This window comes from Triticum aestivum, chromosome 6D, assembly GCF_018294505.1.
Source record: "Triticum aestivum cultivar Chinese Spring chromosome 6D, IWGSC CS RefSeq v2.1, whole genome shotgun sequence".
In the NCBI taxonomy this organism is placed as follows: Eukaryota; Viridiplantae; Streptophyta; class Magnoliopsida; order Poales; family Poaceae; genus Triticum; species Triticum aestivum.
The window spans coordinates 184,551,944-184,569,028 of NC_057811.1; the positions used below are offsets into that span (position 1 = coordinate 184,551,944).

Below are 17,085 nucleotides of genomic sequence, written 5' to 3' on the forward strand. Positions count from 1 at the left end.
GAGCAACTCCGACGAGCCAAACGCGGCGGCGCGGCTCGGGAGGGGCGCGGGTTTCGCGCAGAGGGGGTCTGCGGGGTCGTGGCTGGGCGCGTTCGACGCGGCTCGGCGCCGCGCGTCCAACGGTGGTGGCCGGAGCGGCTGGAACGGGCGGGGGCGAGCGCTACGAGCTCGCCGACGGCGAAGTGCTTCGGGCTGGGGCGGGTGCGGCGTTAGAGCGCACGAGCGGCCGAACTAACTAGCTAGGCGGGTGCGGCATGATGCGGTCGAGCTAACGGGCCTACGCCCATGACCAAATGGTCACCGGAGACCCGCCGGCGACGAGCTCCGCGGCGCGGCGTTCGGGCGCGCGTGGGGAAGCCGCTAGGGGGCGCGCGAGAGAGAAAGGACAGGGGAGGAGGGGGAGAGGCTCACCGCGCGGCACATGGAGGCCGGTGAGGGGCTTAGGAGCAGCAGATCGGCGCCGGGGAAGAAGGGGGTCGCCGGCGTCCGAAGTTGAAGGCGAGCTCGGGGAGGTCATTGCAGGGGCTCCGGTCTCCAACGGGCTGCACCAGACGAAGCAGCGGGCGACGGCGGTCCTTGGAGACACCTTGGGGCGGCGAGGTGGGTACGGTGGCCGTGTGAACGACGGTGAACGGCGGCGACCGCGTCGGGCGTGGGGAAGGAAGGAGTGGCGCGGATCTGGGGGGAGAAGAGAGAGGCGCAGAGGCCGAGAGGAGAGCGGGGGCGAGTGGGAGAGAGGCCCGAGGAGGCGGGGGGAGCTGGCGTCCTTATCCTCCCCGTCGCCGGCGAGGGGGTGCGGCGGGGACTGCCCCTGTTCCGACCCCGGTCGGGGGAACAGGGAAGGGGGCGAGCGGGAGAGGTGGGCTGGGCCGGGGGTCGGCCCAGTTGGGCCAGGGTTGCTGTGGAGGGGGCCTTCTCCTTTTTTTCTTTTTCTTTGTCTGGTCTGTTTTCTGTTGTATTTTCTTTTTATTTATTTATTTTCTTTTCTGTTTTATTTCATTTAAAAGTATTTAGGTATTTTATAAAAATGTGTTTTCTCCACCATAATTATCAGTGCAATTTCTGGCATGGCCCGAACATTTTTGTTTAAATTTTTGAAAACTTTTATTTTCCACTTTAAATTTAATTGAAGTTTGAATTAGGAGTTTGAAAAGAAATGTGTTTTAAATGTGAGCAAGCCCTGTTTAGCAACATGATTAGCTTAATCACAGAGGGTTACTGTAGCATGATTCTCGGGGTGTTACATCGGCGGCCGGCGCCGGAGCGACTCCGGCGACCAAAACAGCGGCGGCCCCTCGCCGGAGTTGGCCGGAATCGCGCTACGGGGCTCGGGGAGGAGCGGGGCTAGGCTCATTCGAAGGAGCTCGCAGCGCCGCATCCAGTGGTGGCCGTAGCTTCGTCGGACCTGGCCGGAATCGGCGCCGGCGAGCGGCAGAGGCGGCGGCGCGCACGGGTGCCCAACGGAGACGGGGCTACGGTGTGCTATCGAGCAAGCGGAGGGGCTGGGGAGCATCTACGCGCGGTGGGGAGTGCAACAGGCTTGAGCCCGTGACCAAAAGGTCATCGGAGCCTTGCCGGCGGCGAGCTCCGCGGCGCTGCGTTCGGGCGCGCGGGGGGGGGGGGGGAAGCAGCTAGGGGGCGCGCGAGAGCGAAAGGGCAGGGGAGGAGGGGGAGAGGCTCACATTGAGCCTGCAGGTGTGCGAGAGTGAGCTCGGGGGAGGCTCGAGGCGGCGAAACGGGGCGGCGATCGACGGCGGCCGTGCGGGGAAGACGAGCTCGGGGAGGTCGTTGCAGTGGCTCCAAGCTTCAACGGAGAGGCGGAGGTGATGTAGTCGAGGGCGGCGACGGCGTACGACACGGCGAAGTGGCGATTGGGGCACGGTGGCCGCGGGAACGACGGAGAACGGCGGCGACCGCGTCGGGCGTGGGGAAGGAAGGAGCGGCGTGGATCTGGGGGGGAAGAGAGATGCGCAGAGGCCGAGAGGTGAGCGGGGGCGAGTGGGAGAGGGGCCCGAGGAGGTGGGGGCGCTGGCGTCCTTATCCTCCCCCGTCACCGGCGAGGGGGTGCGGCGGGGACCGGCCCCTGTTCCGACCCCGGTCGGGGGAACAGGGAAGGGGAGGGCGAGTGGGAGAGGTCGGCCGGGGTGGAGCTGGGCCTTTCGGCCGGGGGGGGGGATGGTGCTGGCCGGCTGGGCCTGGGGTTGGCCCAGTTGGGCCAGGTCCAGTGGGGGGGATTTTGTTTTTATTTTTTTGTTTTCTGTTTTGTTTTGCATTTTCTTTTATTTATTTTCTTTCACCTTTTAATCCATTTTAAAATACTTAGGCATTTTCTAAAAAGGAGTTTTCTCCACAATAATTACCAGTGTATTATTTGGCACCCACCGAACATTTTTGTTTAAATTTTTGAAAACTTTTATTTTCCACTTTAATTTTAATTGGAGTTTGAATTAGGAGTTTGAAAAGAAATCTGATTCCAATGTGATCAAGCCCTGTTTAGCAACATGATTAGCTTAATCACAGAGAGTTACTGTAGCATGATCCTCGGGGTGTTACAAATCTCCTCCACTACAAGAAATCTCGTCCCGAGATTTAGGAGGTAGAAGGAAACAGTGCGGGGTATTCTTCGCGCAGACGATCCTCTCGTTCCCAAGTGGCCTCATCTTCAGAATGGTGCGACCACTGGACTTTGAGAAACTTGATCGCCTTCTGACGTGTGCGGCGTTCAGCTTGGTCGAGAATGCGGACCGGATGCTCCTTATAGGAGAGGTCTTGCTGCAATTCGAGCACTTCATGATCCACAGCTCGGATTGGGTCCTTGAAGCAACGGCGGAGCTGTGACACATGGAACACATCGTGAACCTGAGAAAGGTTCGGCGGTAGCTCCAGTTGGTATGCCACTTTTCCACGCCTTTCGAGAATAGTGAATGGGCCAATATAGCGAGGAGCTAGTTTACCCTTGATCCCGAAGCGGTGAGCACCCTTCATAGGTGTGACTCGAAGATAAGCCTTTTCGCCAGGTTGATAGACCATGTCCTTATGATGACGGTCATACTGACTCTTCTGACGTGACTGAGCAGTCTTGAGATTCTCGCGAATAATGCGGACTTGTTCTTCGGCATCTTGGATAATATCCGGGCCAAAGAGTGGACGTTCCCCAGTTTCTGACCAGTTCAGAGGGGTTCGGCACTTTCGTCCATATAACACTTCGAAGGGGGCCATCTTCAGACTAGCTTGATAGCTATTATTATAAGAGAACTCAGCATACGGGAGAGATTCCTCCCATTTCTTGCCGAAGGAAATAACGCAAGCTCGAAGCATGTCTTCGAGAACTTGATTGACGCGTTCAACTTGCCCTTGCGATTGAGGATGAAATGCAGTACTGAATGACAGATGAGTTCCCATAGCTTCTTGGAAACTTGCCCAGAATCTTGAAGTGAATAAGCTGCCACGGTCTGAGCTGATAACCAATGGAATACCGTGGAGTGAAACAATCCTGGACATATAGAGCGTTGCCAACTGGCTAGCAGTGATCGTTTCTTTGACTGCCAGAAAATGTGCAACTTTGGAAAGCCGGTCAATGACGACAAGAATAGCATCATTACCTTTCTGTGATTTGGGAAATCCAGTGACGAAGTCCATCTCAACATGGTCCCATTTCCATTCAGGAATAGAGATAGGTTGCAGAGTTCCAGCAGGCCTTTGATGTTCTGCTTTGATACGACAGCAAACGTCACATTCAGCAACATAACGAGCAATGTCTTGCTTCATATTAGACCACCAGAATCTCTGAAGGATGTCTTGGTACATCTTTGTACTACCAGGATGGATACATAGAGGCGTATCATGAGCTTCTTTCATAACTTCCTGTGTCAAATCCAGGTTTTTCTCTGCACATGGCACCACTAGGCGGCCCTTGAAGTATAGGGTGCCATCTTCAGCAATGGTGAAGAATGAGGGCTTTCCTTCTGCGAGGTAGCGCTTAATCTTGTGGGCTTCAGAGTCATACTTCTGTAGCCTTTTGATGCTGTCCTCGAGATCTGGTTTAGCAACTAGGGTATTGAGGGAACCCTGGGTAACAACGTGGAGGTTCACCTTGCCAAACTCCTTAGGAGGGGGAGCGAGTGCACCCGGAGGAACAATATGGAGGTTCAGCTTCCTGAATTCTTCAACAAGCGAGGGCTGAACTTTATGAACCTGGAGGTGGTTGCAGTAAGACTTGCGGCTCAAGGCATCAGCCATTACATTAGCCTTGCCTGGCGTATAGGAAATACCCAAGTCAAAGTCTGCAACAAGCTCCATCCATCTCTGTTGACGGAGGTTCAGATCTGGCTGAGTAAACAGATACTTCAGACTTTGGTGGTCAGTGAAGATCTCGCAACGATTACCGAGAAGGTAAGGTCGCCACTGCTTCAGCGCATGAATGACAGCAGCAAGTTCGAGGTCGTGAACTGGGTAGTTCTCTTCGTGAGGGCGCAATTGCCGAGAGGCATAAGCAATCACTTTGCGGTCTTGCATTAGGACACAGCCTAATCCTTGTCGGGAAGCGTCGCAGTAAATGACGAAGTCCTTCTTAGTATCAGGTGGAGCTAGAACTGGAGCAGAAGTCAACTTGTCTTTGAGTGCCTGGAAACTTTCCTGACATTTGTCTGTCCATTGGAACTTGACACCCTTATGCAACAGGTTAGTCAGAGGCCTGGCGATCTTAGAGAAGTTCTCGACAAATCGACGGCAATAGCTGGCGAGACCGAGAAAACTTCTAACTTGCTTAACGTTCTTGGGAGGAGTCCAATCAAGAATAGCCTGAACTCGTTCAGGGTTGACGGCAATACCATCCTTAGAGATGACATGCCTGAGATAGGTTACTTCGGGTAGCCAGAATTCACATTTGGAGAACTTGGCATATAGTTGATGCTCTCGTAGCTTTTCCAGCACAAGTCGAAGATGTTCAGCATGTTCTTCTTCGTTCTTGGAAAATACTAGGATATCATCCAGATAAACCACAACGAACTTGTCGAGGTAATCCATGAATATATAGTTCATCAGACGAGAGAAGGTGGCTGGAGCATTGGTTAAACCGAAAGACATGACGGTGTACTCGTATGAACCATAGCGAGTCACGAAGGCGGTCTTTGGGATATCCTCTTCGCGAACACGGATCTGGTGGTAGCCCAACCTCAAGTCGAGCTTAGAGAACACTGACGAACCCGCCAGTTGATCATACAGATCATTGATCCGAGGAAGGGGGTATTTATTCTGGATGGTAGCTTGGTTTATAGGACGGTAGTCTTGAACTAACCGGTTTGTCCATCCTTCTTCTTGACAAAGAGAGAAGGTGCTCCCCAAGGAGAGCAACTTGGGCGAATGAATCCTTTGCGAAGAGATTTGTCGATTTCCTCCTTAAGCTCAAGGAGTTCATGCGGCGGCATTTTGTAGGGTCGCTTGGCTATAGGAGTGGTGCCTGGTTTCAAGTCGATGATGAATTCGACAGCTCTAGCAGGGGGAATCCCTGGAAGTTCTTCAGGAAAGACGTCGAGGAATTCACGCACGACGGGAATGTTTTCAATGCCCTCGAGTGGTGCAGCGTTCAATGCATTCAATGCATAGAGCCTTGCCTCGGCATTTTGCACCAGATGAGCTTGGTAAGCAACTATTTCATCTGAAGGGTGTAGTAGATGGACGGTTTTAGTGGCGCAAACTATAGAAGCAGTATGCGTTTTCAACCAATCCATACCCAAAATGAGGTCGATGTTAGACGACTTCAGGATAATGGGAGAGGCATAGAATTCCAGCCCTTCGATTTCCACGGGGACATCGATGCCAACCAAGGAGGTTTGACACTGTCCCACGGGGGTTTTGACCAGTACCGAAGTGTTCATCTCCTCACATTTAACGTCGTGCTTGTATGCAAAATCTTCTGACATGAATGAATGCGATGCACCTGTATCAAATAAAACGGATGCTGGTACTGAATTTACGAGGAGTGTACCCATCACAGTAGCAGGCTGGTCTTGAGCTTCGTTGAGATCAACGTGGTTGGCATGAGCACGACCATAAGACTTAGCATTGTTGTTGCGAGGCTGATTGTTACCACGGCCAGTCGCTGGAAGGGCCAGTTGATTCTGGTTCTGGTTGCATTCTCTAGCACGGTGTCCTGGTTGACCACACCTGAAGCACAAGCCATTATTCGGAGTGGGAACAGGAGCTTGGGATGGTGGAGCTGGAAGTCTTGACTGCCTAGATGGTGGTGGAGGCAGACGAGGTGCAGCATAGGTCTGCCTTGGGGCAGATGCATTTGGACGGTACATGCTGTTCGGGATCCATATCTTACGCTTCTGTGCGGGCGAGCCCGAAGATGAGCCCGTGTCACGGTTGCGCCTGTGAGAGCTCTGGTATTCCTGCAGACCAGTCTCGACATTGATGGCCTTATTCACCAAGGTGGCGAAATCAGCAAAGTCATGCACTAGAAGTGCGAGCTTGATGTTAGCTTGAAGGCCATCACGGAATTTCTCCTGTCTGCGTGCATCAGTTGCAATGTCCTCTTCAGCATAGCGAGACAAGTCCAGAAACTCCCGCTGATAAGCTTCAACAGTTTTGTTGCCTTGGGTGAGGTTGCGGAACTCACGCTTCTTCCGGTCCATGACTCCCTGAGGAATGAAGCGGGCACGGAAAGCTGCTTGGAAGTCTGGCCATGTGATGATTGTTCCAGCTGGTAGAGTACGCCTGTGGCTGTCCCACCACTGAGCTGCGGGTCCCTTCAAGAAGAAGGAAGCAAAACTGACATAGCTGGCAGGGGCTACATCAGCAGACTCCATCTCATAGGTGATGTCACGGAGCCAGTCATCAGCATCCAGAGGCTGAGTTGAGCTGCGGTAGATGGTTGGGTTGAGGCGTATGAAATCTTGAAGAGTCACTTGGGTTTGCTGCTGGTTCATATTGGGGCGAGGGAACTGAGCCATCATATTTTCCATGAATTGGCGGTTCAGTTCAAACTGTTGGATCATACCAGCCATGTACTCAGGTGGTGGTGGGGCATCGCCACCACGACCACGACCACCTGGTCTAACCATCCTGCTAATATATAACAGGGGTAGTTCAGCATTGAGAAATATGTGCAAAGACAAGAATCATTCATGATGAAACATGCATAACGAAAGGAGCACGATAGCTACTACATAGTAGTCGGCATACCTTACAAAAGGGGGCATGCATAGAGTTCAGTACACAGAGTTCAGTACATGGACTAAAACATCATAGGCGGCACATAGGCTCGCGGCGAATGCATCTAACACTACAAGCAAGCCTACATCAGTCCCAAGAGGTACTGTGGAGGTAATCGTAGCCCGACAGCTGGTAGTGAGGCAACGGATAGCCCTCCACGTCAGCAGACTGGGGGCCGCGGACACTCAGGTGTAGAGCCCGACGCTCAGGTGGCAGAAGAGGACCAAGTGCGGGAGAGTAGCCTCCCACCTCTGGCCAACCGACACCGTGGGGCATCACGGTCTTGGCTGGGTAGATCGCAGTACGCGGTACCTGTCCAGATCTGACAAAGGGGTGCAGCAGCGTCAGCGCACGGTAAAGGTGCTGACGGGTGGTGTACATCTCGTGGCGAAGAGCTCGGTTAGCTCGATCCAGCCCATCAGCATGCAGAACCAGGTTCTGATGGTAGAAGGGCTCTCGGGTGACAGTGGAGTAGGCAGCAGTATAGTATCCCTCCGCACCAACATCAGATGCGATAGCAATGTGCCTGAAAGGGGAGGTGTCCAACTCCCGATACTCTCCACGAAGACGTGTCAGAGCAGCATAGGCAGCATCGTGGACAGCCATATCGATGGTCACACCAACACCATGTGCGGTGTGCAGCACAGTAGTGGAGTCATACTCCCGAGAGTAGAGGTGGACGATGGCACGGTACTGCTCCTGGTTAAAGTCCTGGTACTCCTCGTAGACGGTGTACTCAGGGTGCCAGCGATAACCTAGATAGGTCATCATCTCAGCTAGCACAGCAGGTGATCCCGAGGCACCAATGGCCGTCGTGTGGCGCACGACCTGCCTCGTGGGTTCCATCTGAAAGCAAAGACGTTTCAAAGGAGTCAAATGACAGTGTGTGAATTGTTCAAAATACTATTCTAGGAAACAACTATGGCTTATCCAACTTTGGGGTGAATGCGGTCACGGGATCCTAGTGTTAGAGTTAGTAAATTCGTTTAACCCGAGTAGAAGAGAGTTCAGAGTCCCAGAGTAAAGGTCGAGGAGTAAAAGATCCTAGTACCACCCAATGGCGACGTGGGCCCGTAAGACACACAGCCATGTTAGTAAAAGTTTTGTAATGTCTAGACTCGACTTTGGCCAAGGAGTGTGGAAAGGGGGATTCCTACAGGCAGTCGGCTCTGATACCAACTTGTGACGCCCCCGATTTGACCGTACACTAATCATGCACGCAAATGTGTACGATCAAGATCAGGGACTCACGGGAAGATATCACAACACAACTCTACAACATAAATAAGTCATACAAGCATCATAATACAAGCCAGGGGCCTTGAGGGCTCGAATACAAGTGCTCGATCACAGACGAGTCAGCGGAAGCAACAATATCTGAGTACAGACATAAGTTAAACAAGTTTGCCTTAAGAAGGCTAGCACAAACTGGGATACAGATCGAACGAGGCGCAGGCCTCCTGCCTGGGATCCTCCTAACTACTCCTGGTCGTCGTCAGCGGGCTGCACGTAGTAGTAGGCACCTCCAGTGTCGTAGGTGTCGTCGTCGACGGTGGCGTCTGGCTCCTGGACTCCAGCATCTGGTTGTGACAACCAGATAGAAAAGAAAAGGGGGAAAAGAGGGAGAGAAGCAACCGTGAGTACTCATCCAAAGTACTCGCAAGCAAGGAGCTACACTACATATGCATGGGTATATGTGTAAAGGGGCATATCAGTGGACTGAACTGCAGAATGCCAGAATAAAAGGGGGATAGCTAGTCCTGTCGAAGACTACGCTTCTGGCAGCCTCCATTTGCGTGCATGATTAGTGTACGGTCAAATCGGGGGCGTCACAGCCGCACACGCGCCAGCGTCGCCTTGCATTCGTGTCGTCGGGCGCCTCCCCAGCCCGGATGAGCAGCCCCGCGCAGCTCTGCTCCAGACTCGAGGAAAGGGAAGGCCCGTCCCCGCCGTCACCACGCGGGCTTTGCCCAGCGGTGGAGGGAGGGAGGGGTTGGTGGTGGTGTACGGGGATGTGGCGGCTAGGGTTTCGCACCCGGATCAGGCCGTTGGGGAGCGACGCGGGGCTTCGGCACAATAGTGTATGCTTAAAGATTGTACTTTGTTAGATTTGTCTACATACTATGTATTAAACACTAAAACGTGTCTAGATACATTCATATTTAGACAATTCGAAGACAAAATAATTCGGGGCGGAGAGAGCAGTTTATTTATTTGACAACGAGATATGGGCATATGGCCTTGCTGTACATTAGTAACATGTGAAGGGTCGAAATGAAGGAACATCCCGACTGAAGGGTCGAAATGAAAGAATATCCCGAGGGCCTTTTTAGTACACTAGCACACCGGGCGTTTTCGCTCCGGTGTCCGCCGTCGTATCACTAGTCCACTGTCCCCGGCGACGTGGATTGATCGCCCTACATCAATCGAGACCGAAATTTTTTCCTGTCTGCCTCCCTCAACATCCCCGGCCGACCTACCGCTGTGCGCCGCCACCCTAGTTCTGGAGGTACGCCGGAGCTCAACCTTGTCCCTCCCCGGCATTAGGTGTTAGCTTTTCTTACCAAAATTGGACTCACAAGCCTGCCACGGTCTACGAGTCGCCTCCAATTCAACTGCTGTAACCCTAGCTCCGTCCCTGTCCTCAAAACCCTAGCTCGCCCTAAACCGTGGCGCCCGCCGCCGCCCCCCATCCTGCGCTGGCGTTGGTCTTCCGAAGCGGCGGAGGCTCAGGAGGGCCCTCGGTCTAGGTCAGACCTCACCGACCGGCACGCCGTGCTCACAACTCGCACATCCTACTACCAACATCAGTTCATTTTCCATTTCGTTTTTTTTGGGGCCCAACCTCCATAGCGCACGATCGAGCTCGAGTCCAGCCCTTCTTATAGAGAAGGGCAGTCCTTATCTGTACTATGCTATACAATGATTGCTTGGCTAATGGGGGGCCATTAGTTGATCTGATGATGGCTACCCGTGGTTTATTTACTCTATTTTATTTGGGAGCCAGAGCTGGGGCCTCATGGTTTGGTTGATGGACCATCGCCATCACCATCACATGGCAACTTGGTCTTGTTGCCGTTGGAGTTGGACGGCGTAGATTAACCCGGTTGAATGGTCAGTCGACACGTGGTGGCGGTCTCCACCGCTCTTTTTGTGATTTATAAGGTTTTATTTATTCGGGCTGTGCATTAGCGAACATTTTGTATTTAATTGTATGGCATGTCTTCACTGTCTTATTTAATGTTTTCAAGTGATGTTTTATCATATTTCGGGTGCCAATTAGTATCTTCACGGTGACGTGAATGTTTTCTAGGTGTTATTAAGTCTCTGACATGCTATCATTTCTAGTATTATTGAGATCTTCGGTGGGCTTTCGTAGAAAATTTAGTACTAAATTTAGTAAGTACTCCCTCCGTTCTAAAATACTTGTCGTGGTTTTAGTTCAACGAAAAGAATTTTGGAACGGAGTGAGTACTTTTTTTTTCAAGTGCATGGTTCTGTTTATGTTGATTTATCCTGTAGATCTTCAGAGATCTGGAACTTCCATTTCTTTCCTAGTTGAGCCAAAAGAAGATTTTAATCCAATAAGCAAAAACTGAAGGGTGCAATCGGACCCTCGCCACACCCGGGGATCGAACTTGGTTGCGCAGCATACTCCTCTCGTTGCCCACCACCACGACCACTGCGGCTTACCTTAATAGATTGAAATTTATAACAAAGACACTATTCGAGACATTATTTCAGTACTTCGGTTGCAAATATTCCCATATTATATAGATGCTCGATGTGTCCATAAAATCCTTCCTTTTTAATTTTAGCTAACAAACACACTTTTGTTCCATGCGCTTACTTTATTTCTTTAAAAGGATCTGGTCCTGACTTCTCTCTTTTTTCCCTTGGGATATGCGCTTGTATAGGTTGATATAAACAGCAAGAGGGCATCACATTGTACCAGAAAGCGCCAAAGAAGTACAGGTTGCAACACAAGCGATGGGATGTAATAGTCGAGAAAATAAGGCTGCGCCAGAGCAAAAAATAACTACTTTATCCAGTAAAAAGAAGTGCTTTGCTTGTAAAGAGACATCACACAATTTGGATCAATGCAGGATAAAAGACAAACTGGGTACTGCAGCCCAGCTATTTGGACATTCTACAAGGTTTCCATTCTACATGATTCAGCCTTCAAAGGAAGTTGTCGAAAATGAAAAGTTCTACTATCACTGCCTGCTGATCACATCTAATGCCTGTAACTTGGACCCGGCAGCAGTGAAAATTGAACTAAACAAGTTCTGGAAGCTGACTGATGATTGGTATATAAAGAGAGAAGGTAGACAGAATTTCGTAGCATCCTTCAACTCAGAGGATGACCTACTAAGCTGTTTAAATCCTCCCAATATAGAAACATTTCTGGATGAAAAGGAGGTGAATTTTACTGTAGCAAGGTGGGATGAAGGTGATGGGGAGAAACTTGACTTGATCAGAGAGTGGCTTTTGGTCTATGGGGTCCCAGGTGCATATAGAAACTGGAAGGAGCTATATCAAGTTGCATCTGCAGTTGGAGTTTTGCTTGAGGTGGATGAGGAAAGTTTGGAAAGCGGAGATAAGGAGCCTATTAGGTTGAGGATAGCATTGGGAAGTCTTGTTGGTGCTCCTTTCTCTTACCACTTTGTGTTTGGATGGTCATCTAGACTAGTCAAGTTCATGATTGAAGACAAAGCAAGAAGGATAGAAGGGCAATGGAAGGAAGTAGAAGAACGGAAGGTCAGCGTCATGAAGGAATATGCAGATATAAGAGAAGAAGGTATTGAGGTACCTCCAGAAACACCGAATAAAAGAATGGATTTAGAGGGCACTGGAATTGATTTCGCGGGCAATTATTCTTTGGATTTTGGAACTTGCTCACGCAAGGAATGTAAAGAACTGAAAACCACAGAACGAAATGGTAACATCATGAAGGAATATGCAGATATAAGAGAAGAAGGTATTGAGGTACCTGCAGAAACACTGAATGAAGGAATGGATTTGGAGGGCACTGAAGTAGATTTCGCAGGCAATTATTCTTTGGATTTCAGAAGTTGCTCAGGCAAGGAATGTAAAGAAGAACTGAAAACCACAGAAGGGAATGGTAGCGTCATGATGGAATATGCAGATATAAGAGAAGAAGGTATTGAGGTACCTGCAGAAACACTGAATGAAGGAATGGATTTAGAGGGCACTGGAGTAGATTTCACATGCAATTATTCTTTGGATTTCAGAAGTTGCTCAGGCAAGGAATGTAAAGAAGAACCGAAAATCACAGAAGGGAATGGTAGCGTCATGATGGAATATGCAGATATAAGAGAAGAGGGTATTGAGGTACCTCCAGAAACACTGAATAAAGGAATGGATTTAGAGGGCACTGGAGTAGATTTCGCAGGCAATTATTCTTTGGATTTCGGAAGTTGCCCAGGCAAGGAATGTAAAGAAGAACTGAAAACCACAGAACGGAATGGTAGTGTCATGAAGGAATATGCAGATATAAGAGAAGAAGGTATTGAGGTACCTCTAGAAACACTGAATAAAGGAATGGATTTAGAGGGCACTGGAGTAGATTTCGCAGGCAATTATTCTTTGGATTTTGGAAGTTGCTTAGGCAAGGAATGTAAAGAAGAACCGAAGACCACAGAAACAGGTACATTGCTGGAAGTAGCAAAGTTCATTCCAGAGTTAAGAGCTGATGAAGAGATCGAGGAAAACAGCATAAGTGCTATGGCAGCCACCACAACAAACTCGAAGAAAGCAGCAGAAGGGGGGCAATCCCCAAGTGAAAGCTCGGCAAGAGGTGATCATATGTCGGGTTTGGAAGATTGTTCTGACAAGAAACATCAAAAGAAACTGATGGCCTGCGACATGGCTACATTTCTGCAAGTGTCGAAGTTCACTGAAGAGTTTAAAACTGATGGAGAGATCAAAGAAAACAATGCAAGTGCTATAGTGGGCACCAGAACGAACTCTGAGGGAGCTACAGAAGACATTCCAAAAGCTATAGAAGACATGGCTACGTTGCTGCAAGCGTCGAAGTTCACTGAAGAGTTAAGAACTGATAGAGAGATCAAAGAAAACAATGCAAGTGCTATACTGGGCACCAGAACGAACTCCGAGAGAGCTACAGAAGACATTACAAAAGCTACAGAAGACATGGCTACATCGCTGCAAGTGTCGAAGTTCACTGAAGAGTTAAGAACTAATGGAGAGATCAAAGAAAACAATGCAAGTGCTATAGTGGATACCAGAACGAACTCGGAGAGAGCTACAGAAGACGTTCCAAAAGCTGAAGGTGGGCAATCCATAAGTGGAAGTTCAACTTCGACAAGCTTGATTGAAGAGGTCTTCAGAGGTCAGTGAAAACTGCACATTTGTGAACTTTGCTGTGCTATATTTATCAAATATGTTATGATAAACTCCTTTCCAAATCAAATTAAAAGCAAAATACTTACAAGAGCACGGGCTAAAATTGTTTTCGTAAATGGAAATAAACGAATTCTCAGTTCTTGAAAAAGATAATTAAAAATATGATGTATGTTGTGAATTTTCTTGGCACAATAACAATCGGTTGACACTTTGTTTGCTGAAATCATTTCTGATCTGCCCATGAAGGTCACAAGCCATCTATAAAAAATGTGTACACAAGAAGAGATCGGAAGCAAAAAAAATCGACAGAAGGTTCCACTTTGTGTGCTAACATCAGTTCTGACAGTGCCCATGAAGGTTTACAGAAGCCACCTATAAAAACTATGTACGAGGGAAGTGATCCCAAGCAAAAAGGATCCACAGGGGGGCAAGTTGCTTCAAAGGAACTGAACAAAGGAATAAACCCAGGGAGCAGCAGTCACGCCACAAGGATTGCAACCTCAACATGCAATATGTTGGACTCAGAAAGTTTATTGGAAAAGGAACACGAGAAAGAAATGAAAATGGCAGAAACAGCAGCAAAGACTGTGGGAGCTGAAGGAGCACAATCTATCAAGGGAAGTTCAGCATGCATGCTTAGAGTAACTCAGACAAAAGGTGAGTCAACATCCTATGTGCATAAAATTGTTATACTTGTATACCTTCAAACCTTTTCTTAACCAAGTCTTTTATCACAAGTTAGAAGGAAAAACACCCTATTGGCGTTTGACCACCAGTCTCTATAGAAAATGAAAAGCAAACTGATTTTCAATTTTTGAGTGGCACAATTGGGAATATAAGAAAAGGGGTGTACACCAAAACATGGACTGTAGAGTGTGCAAGATGACAGCCTTACCAATTGTGGTGGGGCATGCATTTACATGAACATAAGGTAAACATCTCACATTACTGCTTTACAAAAAAGCTTACATAGGATAAGAATATGAACTTGAACAAAAGAAGGTTAGAACAGATGAAATACAAAAACAACTAGGGAGATGTGAGATGAGTTATGTGGAAAACAGTAACTGCTCTACTAATTTGTGGAGGAAACATTACCCTGATGGACAAAATACCTGTTTAGAAACTAGAAGAGTTTGATTATTGAATACTTCATTTTATTGTCTTCAACCATTTTATATACTCCCTCTGTAAAGAAATATAAGAGCGTTTAAATCACTACTTTAGTGATCTAAACACTCTTATATTTCTTTACGGAGCAAGTACTGATTAACTTCTGATCCAGTGCATTGATGCTTTTCGAAAACATTGGTTTTGGTATGGTTGTGTGTAAAAAGTAAAATAGGAGCTTAGTTCCAAACCCTTTTGCTGTAAAAGTTCGGCAATGTTCCTGATGGAACAGGGGAAACATCGCTGCTTTATTGAAGTTTGGGTTAGAAAATATTTTTCTAATATGTACTTTGTTTGCACTGTTTCTGAAGGTGTTGACATGGCTGGAACGACACCAGAAGGAGCTTGGTTTGATGGAAAGCAGCCTGTTTCTAAGATGACTACGCGGTATGTGATCTGATATTTTACTTCTGTCTGTTTGTTTCTCTTTCTTGTCTTACTGTTTCATTTATATTTATGGATATTTGATTACTTCCAACATGACATGGTATAGGCTAACTCAATTTTACGAGGAGTTCAACACATACAATGAAATCTATGACAGTTTCGTTGAGATGGGTCTTCAAGAAAATCTGCTGAAAGGAATATATGCATATGGTAATTCCTAGTTTATCTGTTACTATGTTGAGATGCTTATTTGCGTATACAATTATTTCTTGACTCGACCTGTATTATAGTGAAGTCTTAATGAGATTTTGTTTGAAGGCCTGGAGAAGCCTTCTTTAGTCCATCAACGAGGAATTGTCCCATTGTGCAAGGGTCTGGATGTTATCCAGCAGTCACTGTCTGGAACAACTGTGACACTTGCCTGTGGAGTTCTCCAGCGACTCGATTATGGATCCACGGAATGCCAAGCTTTGGTTCTTGTGCCAACGCGTGACTTGGCACAGGAGACCGAGAAAGTTATTGGAGCACTTGGTCAGTGGCTAGGTGTCAAAGCTCATGCTTGTCTTGGAGGAACTAGTGTTCGTGAGCACAAGCAAATTTTGTCCAGCAGCACCCAGGTTATTGTCGCTACTCCTAGCCGCGCTCTGGACATGCTGAGAACACGAGCGCTCTGTCCAGATAACGTCAGAATGTTTGTCTTGGATGAAGCAGATGAAATACTCGCAGGAGGTTTGAAGAACCAGGTTGGTTTTGCATCATCATACCAGCTCCGTTGTATAGTGATTACAATGGTTGCAAAACTTCCCTCGTATTGCTTGTTCTATTTAATTTGAAACGATAAAAATAGATCCTGTTAATCTCAGGCAATTCTTTGTGGCGTCTATTTTCGTAACTTGTGACCATTCATCTTTCTTGCAGATCTATGATATTATCCAGCTTCTCCCAGCCAAAATCCAGTTTGCTGTATTCTCTGCCACCATGTCCAATGAAGCTCTCGAACTTTGCCGGAAGTGCATGAATAAGCCTATGAAGATCATAGTGCCGAAAGATGAAGAATTGGAGGGTTTTAGTGTTAAGCAGTTCCATGTTAAAGCTGAGGATGAAGAGTTGAAGTTTGAAAAATTATGTGATCTTTTTGACACCATGGCGGTCACGCAAAACATCATCTTTGTCAACGCACGTCGGAAGGTTGAGTCACTGGCCGAAAAGATCAGTGGCAGGGGGTACACCGTCTCGGCAAGCCATGGTGGTATGGACCAGCACGCCAGAGATGTTGCCGTCCAGGATCTCCGGTCGGGATCATCTCGTGTCCTCGTCACCACCGACCTTCGTGGCGCCGACGCATTGCAGGTCCCTGTTGTCATCAACTATGATCTGCCAACACAACCAGTACAATACCTTCGTCATGTTCGACGAAGTGGACAGCCTGGAGGGACTGGTGTCGCTATCAGCTTCGTTGCTCGTGCTGATGAGCGTGTCCTGTCTGACATCCAAAGGTTCTGCAGTACTCAGTTGGCAGAGTTACCCTCCGACGTCGCTGACCTCTTGTGAGCAATTCCGTAGTTGGATATTGTGCACAGATGGCTATCTAGACTTCTTTTTTTTCTATCGTTGGCGAATCGTCTTGTGGGATTGAAACTTGTTGAGTTCTCCGGTATTATGTCATGGTGGTTTGAAACTGAATTGAATGTGGTGCAAATAGTTGTTTGAAATGTTTTGTTGGTTCATCTGTTGTTTACTATTATTACATTGTGTTGGTGCACATATGCTGCTAGTGAGCAACGTTATGCACACAGGTTACAGAATCCTTAAGCCAGGACAAATAATGCAGGTCAGGCTTGGATTGAACTTTGGACCAGATTACATTATAGCAAGTAAGGTTTGGGTGTGAATGTGTAGGTCACCTATAATATCAAAGAA

At 48.3% G+C, this 17,085-nt stretch overlaps 1 protein-coding gene across 2 annotated transcripts; it reads left to right on the forward strand.

The window, feature by feature from the left end:
* Positions 1 to 9,508: 9,508 nt before the first annotated feature.
* LOC123144405 (uncharacterized) lies at positions 9,509 to 16,890 on the forward strand. Of its 2 annotated transcripts, none has more exons than XM_044563531.1 (7): positions 9,509 to 9,727; positions 11,136 to 13,594; positions 13,855 to 14,265; positions 15,090 to 15,165; positions 15,272 to 15,375; positions 15,484 to 15,908; positions 16,084 to 16,890. In XM_044563531.1, the coding sequence occupies exons 2-7, from the start codon at positions 11,209 to 11,211 to the stop codon at positions 16,714 to 16,716; spliced, it is 4,035 nt and encodes a 1,344-aa protein (XP_044419466.1). In that variant the 5' UTR covers positions 9,509 to 9,727; positions 11,136 to 11,208; the 3' UTR covers positions 16,717 to 16,890. The 2 variants fall into 2 exon arrangements, with proteins under 2 accessions (XP_044419466.1, XP_044419467.1); XM_044563532.1 differs by lacking the exon at positions 9,509 to 9,727 and adding an exon at positions 9,758 to 9,968.
* Positions 16,891 to 17,085: the final 195 nt, after the last annotated feature.

Bases quoted from the DNA above. Each gene is read 5' to 3' on its own strand.
- LOC123144405 (XM_044563531.1), top strand. From the start codon at position 11,209: ATGGGATGTAATAGTCGAGAAAATAAGGCTGCGCCAGAGCAAAAAATA. The intron at 13,595-13,854 runs GTCAGTGAAAAC...CTGCCCATGAAG, and splicing joins GATTGAAGAGGTCTTCAGAG to GTCACAAGCCATCTATAAAA. The intron at 15,166-15,271 runs GTATGTGATCTG...GACATGGTATAG, and splicing joins GTTTCTAAGATGACTACGCG to GCTAACTCAATTTTACGAGG.